Consider the following 12,060-nt stretch of genomic DNA (forward strand, 5'->3'; position numbering starts at 1 on the left):
TTTTTTTAATTTTTAAAGAAAAAGTTATTTTTTTTTAACTTTTGTGTTATTTTTAACACAAGTTACTGTGCCTATATACGCCATAGTTGGCAGGCACCATTTTAGAAAGACTTCCTCATTTACTCCCATAGAGAAGGGAATACCTCTTCTAAGATGGTGGTTGTGATATGTGTGCATATCATCTGTCAGGAAATGCTTCTCCCTCTTTCAGAATAATGTTTTTATTCACAAGCAAATTCACTGTATTAATAACTGCAGAAATTCCTCAATCAACCCAGTAAGATTTATTTAATCAGACAACAGACCACATTTCAGAATAACACAAATTTGCAGAAGCCTTCTTGCATGGAATTGACTGAATTATTAACCCCTCTTGCCCCCCCAACAAAATATGAGATCTTACTCATGTATTTCATAAATGCTAGCTATTTTGTAGCTCTTAGGAGTTTCCTCAGAAACTTATTATCTATAGATTACTGGAAAGGACAGAATCATGTGCTTTTACATGGAAGGGATTTAAAAGGTGTTATTTTCCATTTAACAAACAAAACCCTCTATAAAATTGGTTCCTTGGTGCCTTTAAGCTGCAGCCTGTGCACTGTTTCTTGAGACTAAGTTTACTGGAAAACTAACAAGATTTACTTCCGAGTAAACAATGAGTGTGGCGTCAACTTTTAATAAAAGTGTGGGTGGGTGAAAAACCGAGAACAAAAATGTAAAATTGGACGGGGAAGGAGAGTGCTAATTTAGCCTAACGCCTTGATGCCGGCTCCTAAGCCTCCCATCCTGGCTATCTCAGTTTTAAAAAAAATTAGGGAAAAGCGAATTAAAACAAGGCAAGTTTTATTCCAGTCGAGGAGCAACGCCTGGCTACTAGAAGCTTCAAGAACCTCCCCGTTTGCCCTGGAAAGAGCCAACAGCACACAAAAGGCAGCAGTAGTAAGAGGGTTAATGTTTCCTGTTTGCTTTTGAGACCCCCCCCCTCCTTTCCCTCTAGCCACCCCCTCTGCGCTCAGGCGGAAGTGAGTTCGCTCCTTTGGAGATTAAAAGGATTCCGAACTCTGGATCAGTTTCAATAACACGCATCCTGAAAGAGGCGGACCAGGAATGCGAGCAGATCGGCGCCCGGGAAGAACCACGTTGCTCCCCTAAATCCACCGGGTGGTGGAGATAATAATAATACCACTGTAATAAATATAATAAAACAGGAGGGGGAGAGAGAAACCACCCGTTCTCCAGCGCGCTGGCTCTGTTGGAATCAAATGCGTTTGGTCTTTCATTCGCGGGACCTCCATGCTGCTGCGTAACTGCTGCTAATTCAAACCCGCTGCCGGCTCTCCCTTTCTGTTTCCGTGAGTTTCTGAGGACAGAAAGCACCATTTTTATTTTTATTTTAAGAAAGAGGATTTTAAGCACACACACACCCCCCCCCTCAGAAGACCACGCGAAGGGGCGCAATGACAAAGGAAATGTGATCTTGGATACTGACGAGGCTCGGGCGCGTAAAAAGGAAAAAAAACACACGAGAGAGGAGACGAAGAAGGGGGTGGGTGGATCCTGTTGGGTGAGCGTGGGCCACTCGGATAGCATTGCAGCGCCGCTCCAATTTGCGCGAGTGAATATAATACGCCCCCCATGAATAATTCAGGCCGGCCGGCCGGGACCTGCCGCTACTGCTGCTCTCCTCCCCGGCTTTCGCCGGTCTGAGCGCGTGTGCGCCCGAGAGGACCGAGAGAGACCGCGTGGGCGGTTGCTGGGGGTTTTGTGTTCTTTTTCCGGGAGATCTTAGGCGAGGACCTGATCGATGCGATCGCCCGATCTCCCCCGAGACCTGCGGAAGGCGTGGACCAAAGGCAAGACGCCAAGCTCGTTAGCGTAAGATCGCGCGCTCCGCTCCATTCATTCATTTCATTCATTCGCAACCACCCCTCCCCTCCTCTCCGCGCGCGCGCACACCATTTCTCTTTTGGGGAGCCCGCCTGCCCAGAAGCTGCTGCGCCAGCCGGATCGCCATCTCTCTCTCCTTCCAGCTTCTACCGACATGCGGTGGCGGGGCCGGCGTGCGAGGATCGGGGCCGGAGAAGCCTGCCTGGGCAACAACTTGCGCCTTTCCCGGAGTCTCTCAAGAAAGAAGTGAATCCAAAGACCCCCTCCCTCTTCTCCATCGACATTTCCCCCCTCGGCCCAGCTCTCCCCATCTTCTGAGACCGGCGGAAAGAGGTCCTGGGTTCAGAGACTTCTCTCCCCCCCCCCATTATTTAGTTGTTGTTTTTTCCCTGGTCGAAGAAAAAAGGAGGAAGAGGAGGAATAATAATCGCCCGGCGACGTGCACTCCGCGCTGGATTTCAACGCGAAGGCGCCGATGCACTTTCCAGACCAGGAAAGCTTCGGTCGCCCGCCCCGCCGTCCCAGAAGCGCTGCGCCGAGAGGGAAGGAGGAAGGCGCGACGGCGGCTCGGAAACGGCTTAAGACGCAGCAGCAGCAGCGCGCAGCCAGTCGCGGGGCGCGGCAGGGAGAGAGACCCGGGCCCTGAAGGAGCTTAAAAGAGGGCGGCGGACGGGAAAGCCAGGAGGGAGGAGAGGCCAGACCCACCGGCCCGCCAAACCCGCAAGGAGGAAGCTCGGAGCAGCGCCCTCACACCGCGCCTCCTTGATGCCACCCACCGGGGCTCGCCAAGCGGGTCTCCGCAGCTCGCCGGGGTTCATGCGGCCTCCTTGCTAGCCCGGTGCCCCTCCCCCTTCTCTCCTCCCCCGGACCCCCCCCTCCCGCAATCCCCAATGGCTTCGTTCCCCGAGTCGGATTTCCAGATCTGCCCGCTGTGCAAGGAGATGTGCGGCTCGCCGGCTCCGGTCTCGTCCAATTCGTCCACCTCGTCGTCGTCCTCGCAGACTTCCACCTCGTCTGGAGGAGGAGGGGGTGGAGGAGGAGGCGGCGGCGGCGGGGGGTCTTCGTCGTCCTCCTCGTGCGCCCCGTCGAGGCGCCTGCACGTCCTGCCCTGCCTGCACGCCTTCTGCCGCCAGTGCCTGGAGGCGCAGCGCCACCCTGCCGCGGGGGACTCTCTCAAGCTGCGCTGCCCCATCTGCGACCAGAAGGTGGTGATCTCGGAGCCGTCGGGCATGGACGCGCTGCCCTCGTCCAACTTCCTCCTCAGCAACCTGCTCGACGTGGTCGTCGTGGCGGCCGCCGCCGAGGACCAGAAGAACAACGGGCGCCCCGGCGGACCCGGCGTCGTCGGAGGGAGCAACAGCAGCACCAGCAACCGGCACCACCACCACCCTCGACAGCAGCCGGCGCCTCAGCAGCAGCAGCAACAACACCGCGCCTCGGCCGGCGGCGGCGGCTCGTCGCCGGGCTCCGTGGCCGGCTCGGCGTCGTCGGGGGGCGGCGGCGGCGGAGGCTCGTCGCTGCTGCTCCGACGGCCGCACAGCCGCCAGGGCGAGCCTCGCTGCAGCTCGTGCGACGAAGGCAACGCCGCCAGCTCGCGCTGCCTCGACTGCCAGGAGCACCTGTGCGACAACTGCGTGCGCGCCCACCAGCGCGTCCGCCTCACCAAGGACCACTTCATCGAGCGCTTCGGCCCGGGCCCGACCGCCTCCACCGGCGCCGGGCCCGCCTCGGCGGCCGCGCAGCTCGCCCTCAGCCAGCCCTACTCCGCCGCGCCTTACACCATCCTCTCCTCCGTCTTCTCCGACCGGGTCAACTACTGCCAGCACCACGACGACGAGGTGAGTGGCTCGACTCCTTGATCCGAATCAGGGGTGCCAAATGGAATCGAGCATTTGGGGGGCGGGGGAGGGAATCCTCGCCTCACCTAATTGATCCCAAGACACCACTTGAATGGCAGTGCCTATGAACTTTTTTTTTGGGGGGGGGGTTGGCACCCTCAAATATTTTATTGGGTTAGCCCTAGGAGTTGGCTCCTGTGCCTTGATCCGAATCGCCTTGTGGGAGTGATGTTGGACCGGGTGGGGAGGCGGGGAGAGAAGCCGCCTCTGAAGTTCAACAGGGAGAGAGGAGCCGGGGCTCAAGGGGGTACTGCAAACTGCCCTCGCCTGCCCTGGCGTTTGGGGCTTTGTAAGTTGCATTGGATAGAGAGCAGCTTGCAATAACCGTATTGGGTTAAATTAAGCAATAAAGTCTCTGAACCGCGTGTATTCAGCTTCTTGATCTGAGAACCCGCTCCGGAGTCCTGCCCCAAATCAGCTTCAAATGGCTGCTTGCTTTGTTCTGAGATTTTTTTTGAGGGCTTTTTTTAAAAACGGAAGATAATGTAACGTGGAAACGTGTTACTCTTTGCTTAGATCATGTGCGGCTGTGCTCTTTCCGCCCTGGGTGGAGCGATCTGAATTAAAGAGCACCTACAGAAGAGGCATATTTGAACACCGTTTTGGTTTTGCTGGTTAACAGCACTAGGTTGCATGACTTAAATTCACAGCTGGACCCTGTTTCTGTACTTAACTATCAACCCGGATTTTGTTCACAAGTGTGCGCTGAGAGAATCAAAGGAGACAAATTACCCTCTGATCTGCCTTGTGGTTTCTATGAAGGTGGTTCAAAGATGCTAAGGTGTAACCGATTTGTGTTAATTGGAATTATTTTTGAATCTGTGCCCGTAAGAGCCTCAAGAGGAATGCTGCGAAATAAGGCGTCCCTCCTGTGCAAATTGTTGCTCTGTTAAGAATTTATAGCGGTTCTTACAAGTTCCGCTTGTCTTTTGCAGGAAATGTATACTTTTTCCGTACATTTGGCAATTCCCCTTATTGTATAGCTTCATTTATTCCTCTTGATATTGTCTTGTAGCTGTACTGAAATGGGATTTATCTTTCTATAGGGCTGTCAATTTCCTCCCCTCCCTCCCCGCGCCTTTTAAAAGAGCGTTTGCCCTTCCTTTGCAGGACATCTGGCAACCTTAATTTCCTTTAATTCTCCCCCTTTTTACACCTACACGGTGTGCTTGCTGCTTCCAGCCCTGTTCCTGCGTCTTGCATGCTTTGTTCACGTGGAGCTGTCCACGCTTAACTGGAGTAAATCTCCATAATGCTGTACAAAGCAGTAGAGCTGCTTTGGGGGGGGGGGGATGTGCTGCAAGCAAGAGAGGATGGTTCTTAAGAGCAAAACTTCTCGGGATGCTGAAGAACAAGTGATGTGTGTGTTCTGGTTGGGGGGGGGCATGAATTTAACAAGTTTAACACACAGTACTGAAATCAGAATCAAGTGCGAGAGCCGACAATTGAAGCCCTGTGAACTCTGCAAACAGGACACATTTTTTCCACTTTGTTGCAAGTTCCTTTTTGTGACTTCCATGTCTCTTCCCAGCATTGCAGGATTGTCTCCTGAGATGGACTAAAGCTGCTCCTTCAGGATTCCCTTCCCCATTTGTTTTCTTGAAAATAGTGGTTTACATGAGCAGATAACTTTGCCAGTCTACGCTCTGCAGTTTAGACTGTGGGTTCTTCAAATGGAAATTCTACAAGTCCACAGTTATGGAAATGGGAATTAAGGCTCACCATCTCTTAGCTTGTGGATTTTGTGGAGGATTGTGGCATGCAACTAAATCTCCGAATGTCTAGCTTCTAGAAGTTTGCCAGGGTGTAATACGACCCAAGGCTGACCTATGGAACCAAATGCCTCTGAGCATATGTAAAGTTTCTTTCTCTCGCTGCTGCGTAACAGCTAGAGCTTGCACATGTGGGATATAGACAAAGGCTTACATGGTCAGAGGATGTGGTTTCAAGATGGCTTTGAAGCCCAGTCTCTCTCTCCCTTTCCCTCCCTCCCTCTCTCTCTCATGGTGATTCACTTTTGCCCTCTTTTATTTTTAAACAAGAATCTTCACTGTTTGAACTTTTCTTTAGTTAAAGAAAATATAAGTCATGTGAGTTTCTTTTGGTGTGTATGTTGTGTTGCAGCCCCCCATCTCAAAAAAATAATTCACAGTTTCCAAAAATATTCCTGTCACTGTTGTCTAGAGGTTGTCTCTGGGCGGGGAAAAAATAACAAAAATAATGCAGTCACTATTGTCGAGTTTATTTGATTGGGAAGGAAACACGAAAATGAAATGATCCTGAGATTATTGCATAACAGGAGAGGTGCTTTTGAGCTTGTTGTCTCCTCAAGCTGAAGCATTGGATAATACCTAAAATCAATTTCCTATTATAAAAATATAATGCTGTGTAGTGTGTCAAAGTTCTCACTTCTGATGATGTTGAAAAGCACCCAGTAACATGCTGTTTTGGAAGTTCCTATATTGAGTGGGATGAGAGACTTTTATGCTGCTGTTAGAAGGATCAAACACTTAATAAAATGAAAGGAAAACATAACATTTAGAATTGCACTCCTAATAAACTAATCATTTAAACCAAAAGCTAGACCCAAATGCCCTTAAATTTGAATTCTGGGAAGCTTCCCATCAGTCACATAACATAAAATAGCAATAGTTGGAACAAAATAAGAAAGCAAGAGCAAATTGCTATAAGTTTATTTTTATAAGGCTTTAAAATTACACCTGTAGGCTGTACGCAAGGATAGGCATATAATCACGTTGCCTTAAATGTATAAATAAAAGTCTGCAGCACATTGATAATCTCAATTTAGTGCCATTTTTCCAAGTACTAGCATTTTTTTTATTTATTTAAAAGAAGAGAATCGTACTTGGCATAAATCTATATTCTAACAATTTGTTACTGTCGTAATTAAGTAGGTATTCTGATCCCCCAATAATAAAATCTAGATTCTAGTAGCAACTGCATGAACTGGAAGTTCAATTTGTTAGCCGACATTCCTCATTGCGACATTCCTCTTGGTTGGCGGTAGTGCCACAGTGGAATTTTCCATTGGCTTCATTGTTAAGAAGATAGCTTGCTTCCCAGCAAACTTCTTAGCTGCTCCTGACTACTTTGGAGATAAGAGTCATGACTTGAGGACAGAGTGGGCAAAGTTTCCCCTTGATTATTGCTATGTACATTCACTATTTAGGCTTAACGCCCGCCCCCCCCACACACCTGAATGTATTTTAAGAAGGACTGGTTCTTAGCAGAGTCAAGCCTGTTCATACCAAGAAACTGGGTGACTTTTTACCATTTCTATGTGTGGTTATTTAGGGGGGAAAAATGAGAAAGAATGCCTGAATTTGGTAAATAAAAGGACTGTTTAGGAAGGCTTTTTTTCAGGAAGGGTTTGAGGAAATGCAAAAATCTCCTCATTAGCACTTGGTTCTCCCACAGAGCTTTCTAATGTTTAACAAATACTCCTGTCTCTTTGTGGGCCTCTGAAGGGCATTTGGAACTTTAAATGCAAATTTTTAAGCCTGCAAAGCTCAACCAAGAATAGCATTCCTTACTGCTGTAAGTATTTGGAATATTTCTGCTGATGGTTGTTGATGTCTTCTTCCCACTTCTTCCCAGCAAATATTTTCAGTACCTTCTCAGTTATAGTTTAAACTGGTTTACCTTAAAAAGGGCACACAGTAAGAAACTGGAAATACTTGTTGCTGTAGCTGCATTGGGCATGTTTCTTGAATGTGAAGTTGTAACTGAACCTTAGGTTGGAAGCTTAGGTTCCAGTTGATACTGAGATCTTGTACCATGCTGAAAAATTAAGTTGCATTGCATCTTGCTTTGCTGTTGCCTGCTTCCTGCAAAAGTCCCATTTCTGGATTTTCAGACCTTGTCTAGAATAATTGCTGCAGATAATCGGTGAATAAGTGATGTAAACTCTTGTCACTGTAATATATTAAAGTTGCAGTCCTAAACACGCTTTCTGAAGGGTATGCTCACCCACCCCCTAATACAGTTAGATTTTTGCAGGTTAAACATGTAGAGAATTTTATTTTTAAAAGAGGATTTTAACTCTGTAGTGGAAAAAACGCACTTGAATGTGCTGTGTTGCATATTGAGCACAATGCAAATCTGATATTAACGTTCTTTAATTTTTAAGGTTTGCCTTCCCCATCTAATGTTCAAACAACCTATGATGGGCCACTGCTCCCATCACAGCTGCCATGTGGAGCCCAGTTTTTAGAATCTGTTCATTGGCAGCTGTTCACTGCATGGAGCTGACAATTCTTAACACTGACCATTTGTTGCCATGTCTTCAAGTGGCAATAGAGAGAAATGGCTTGATCTGTGTTTGGTGAGCCACATTGATCAGTTTAAATACTTTGCTTATCCTGATGGACTTCCTTATCCAGAGCTAAAGGGGTGAGCTAAAACTTGGAAGACTTGGGAGAATCAAAACAGCAATGGGGGAAGGAAGCATTTTCCTGTTCTACAAATGCATCTGACGTACATCCCGTCTATCTTAAACATTTTTTTTGAGAGAGATGACTCTGAATACCAAAAGCGAAACCCTAGAGAATGCTTGATATTGTTGAGAAAGATTACGGTAAATTCACAGCTTGTTTTCGTTGTACCAAAGGAACAATTGTGGAGAAAATTGTAATCAGAATTAAAAAATAATAAGAGAAAGGTATCCCTGATCTGGGCGACTGAACAATTGTGTTGCAGAATTCAGCCATTAAGTGTGCAGTATAGAGAAGAAAAAAACCAAACATGCTAAGGCAATTCTTCAAAATACCACAACTAAATGCCTGAGTTGGAAATATTCCTTACTTAACACTGCAGTTCTATCAGTGTCTCCTCAAGATGCAAGTCTATAGAAGACTTCTTCCCTAGTAAGTCTGTCAGAGAAGGTAACAAAAAATTGATACTAGCACAAAAGGGTGTGGGTTAGAGAGTGCTGGGCTAAGACCTGCATGACCCAGGTGCGAATGTCCACACAGCTGTGGAGCTCATCAGGCAACCTTAGGCCAGGTGTGCATAATTTAGCCCTCATTCTAATTTCTCTTTCTCTGTTGTTGTAAGGATAAAATAGTGGGGAGAAGAGAGGTCACTGGAGGAAAGATGGGATATGAATAAGAAAGCCTGGCCAGTGTGCTAGAGCTTCTGTCTGTAGTACGTGACTGTTTTCCACAGTGTTTCCATTTCTTACTATTTTTGTGCTTGCCAGTGGGTACGGAATAAGTATCCTTTAACAGGATACCTTTAATCCAAGGGACAAACACATTTATCTCAAGTTGTGCTGATTGCCTTGGGTAAGTTAAAAGGGAGCTTGAACAGTGAAGGTGGGGAGAGGGAGGAGGAGAATGTTGTTTATTTAAGCAGCATTCTTGCACAGTGGCTTAGCTAAATGTAGATGCGTCCTAGTTGTGGTGTCTTCAAATGCTTTTTACCTAGATTTGACAGAGCTTTGGGTCTTCGCAGGGCAGTGTTTCTGTCTCAAAACAAAAACCTGCGATGTTCCCTGGAAAAACACACTCCTGTTCTCTTCCTTTCTTGTTGGAGTGGGGTGGCAAAGAAGGGGGAATAAATTTATTCCTGGCTTGCTCTCTTGTACGCACCCTCCGATATTTTCTCATGGAAGTGTTGCATGATGGAGTTACTGTGTCCCTGTTTCGAATCTCTGTTTCCGCATTATTTTGGGCACACACATCTCAGAAGTCCCATGCAGAATTTGTTGTGCAGTGTTTAAATCCATGAGCTTGGATTTTTTTTTCCAGTTTTGCTATGATAACTTGTGCCACCTTCTTCATTTTTGGTCAACATGTATCGCAAGGATGCCTACCCAGCACTGTTGCTTCCTGAAACAGCTTGCCATAAAACCATGACACTAGAATTTAAGAATTGTTCAAACTTTCCCCCCCAGAAACACGCAAGTTTTTTTAGGTAAACAACAGACTGCATGGTGCCAGCTATCATAGCAAGTGACCCCAAGAGCCACAAGAGCTAGTGAAAAAGTAACAATTTGATTATATAGAGTGTAAAATGAGAGAGTTAAACATTTCCCTCGGGCTCAAAGAGTAAGCCTCATATCTGTCTTGGTAAATCAAATCCTGAGTGAGGATCTTCCAGCGACAACATGTAGCTAAAGTTGGCTCATAGTTTCTAGTTCCTTATTTGCCTGAAAGTTTTAAAATGGAGCTTAATCAGCAAATTGAATAAGCAACTGCAGCTTGTGTCTCCACGTCCTACCCTGTATCATGGAGCTAGGATGTAGACCAAATCTTATTTTGGAGTTCAGAGACACATAAATTTATTAAGGCGAATTAACTTTCCTGTGCTCCTAGCCTTATTTCAGATTAGTAACTGGGAACTAGTAAACAGTTTTGGCCCTGTAGTCACAAGGCTTGGCACACCAAGCCTTGTTTCTTTTCATGGTTTCTCTGTTGATTTATCCCTCATGATCATTTTTTAAAAATTGCTTAGATTTATACCCTGTCTTTCAAACGCATAATCAAGGCATCTAAAATTAACATTGCAGTGTGGAAGAATCTTCCCACTGGAAACTTGCCCGCTTTCCAAAAAATGTTATCTTTTGCTGGGAGCCCAGGGCCTGTCCTTTGTGAATTTAACACCCATTGTGATATTTCTACTTAACTCTAGGTTATGCTGTTTCTCCTTTATACTTTCTGTTTAATCTAAAAAGAGGGGTACTACATGGTGCTGTGGGTTAAACCACAGAAACCTAGGGCTTGCCAATCAGAAGGTTGGCGGTTTGAATCCCCGCAACAGGGTGAGCGCCCGTTGCTCGGTCCCTGCTCCTGCCAACCTAGCAGTTCGAAAGTACGTCAAAGTGCAAGTAGATAAATAGGTACCGCTCTGGCAGGAAGGTAAACGGCGTTTCCATATGCTGCTCTGGTTTGCCAGAAGCGGCTTAGTCATGCTGGCCACATGACCCGGAAGCTGTACGCCAGCTTCCTTGGCCAGTAAAGTGAGATGAGCGCCACAACTCCAGAGTCAGCCATGACTGGACCTAATGGTCAGGGGATCCTTTACCTTTACATTGGATGCAGAACTTGATTTCTGGAGAAAAGTTGGTTGAACTGTGAAAGAGAAGATTAAATAGTTTACACTGCTTTTATATCCTTGGGCAGCCTGCTGGGCTCCCAGCTATTTTGGACTACAACTCCCATCATCCCCCAGCTAACATGTGTGCTGGCTGGGGCTGATGGAAAGGTAAAGGTAAAGGACCCCTGACAGTTAAGTCCAGTCTCAGAGGACTCTGGGGTTGCGACGCCCATCTTGCTTTACAGGCCAAGGGAGCTGGCGTTTGTCCGCAGACAGTTTTTCTGGGTCATGTGGCCAGCAGGACTAAGCCGCTTCTGGCACAACGGAACACGGAAACCAGAGCAGCACACAGAAACGCCATTTACCTTCCTGCCTGAGTGGTACCTATTTATCTACTTGCACTTTTTGGCGTGCTTTCGAACTGCTAGGTTGGCAGGAGCTGGGACCGAGCAACGGGAGCTCACCCCATTGCAGGGATTCGAACCTCCGACCTTCTGATCGGCAAGCCCAAGAGGCTCAGTGGTTTAGACCACAGCGCCACTCATGGCTGATGGAAGTGTAGTTCAAAACAGCTGCAGAGCACCAGGCTGTGCTAGGAGAATATTTTGCAGGTTCTGCATATAAATGGTGTTTTTAGTGTGAAAGAGGCAGAGTTGGTAGCATTGCTGCCACCTCTTCTTGGTCCCAGAGTGACGGGGGAGGAAGCAGCTGTAAATAATGCCACAGCTTTCCGGGAGAAATGGAGTAGGCTGCATGGAGGAGGAAGGATGTATTTTCAAAGATGCATGCTAGCAAAGTTTGCCGTCTAGCTTCATAAAAGAAGGGATCTCATTTGAACACAGTCCATTGCCGTACTTTGGTTTTCAAACAGCTTAGTTCTCGAACGTTTTGGCTCCTGAACGTCACAAACCCAGAAGTGACTGTTCTGGTTTGCGAACTACTTTTGGAAGCTAGACGTCCAGCAGTCCTTCCGCAGCTTCCGATGGGCTGCAGAGCCTTCCTGCAGTCAATCAAAAGCCACGCTTTGGTTTCTGAACATTTTGGAAGTCAAATGGACTTCCGGAATAGATTTTGTTTGACTTCCAAGGTACGACTGTATTGGAAATGAGTTAGTATCATTTTTATTGTGGGATGCTGTTAGTCTTGGCTATATGCCACTTCTTCTTTTTTTTGCTTTCCCCTTGCTCTTCATTGTGTTGCCTTAGATTGCAGTGTG

At 47.2% G+C, this 12,060-nt stretch overlaps 1 protein-coding gene across 1 annotated transcript in view; it reads left to right on the forward strand.

Moving 5' to 3' along the window:
* The first annotated feature begins 757 nt into the window (after nt 1-757).
* Nucleotides 758-12,060, forward strand: part of TRIM71 (tripartite motif containing 71) — a 55,516-nt gene continuing 44,213 nt past the window's right edge. Inside the window, exon 1 of the mRNA XM_083404740.1 lies at nt 758-3,725. Coding sequence (XP_083260866.1) covers nt 2,778-3,725 — 948 coding nt within the window. The 5' untranslated portion in view covers nt 758-2,777. The remainder of the gene's footprint in view (nt 3,726-12,060) is intronic.

This window comes from Podarcis tiliguerta (assembly GCF_965153285.1).
Source record: "Podarcis tiliguerta genome assembly, chromosome: 12".
Classification (NCBI taxonomy): Eukaryota; Metazoa; Chordata; class Lepidosauria; order Squamata; family Lacertidae; genus Podarcis; species Podarcis tiliguerta.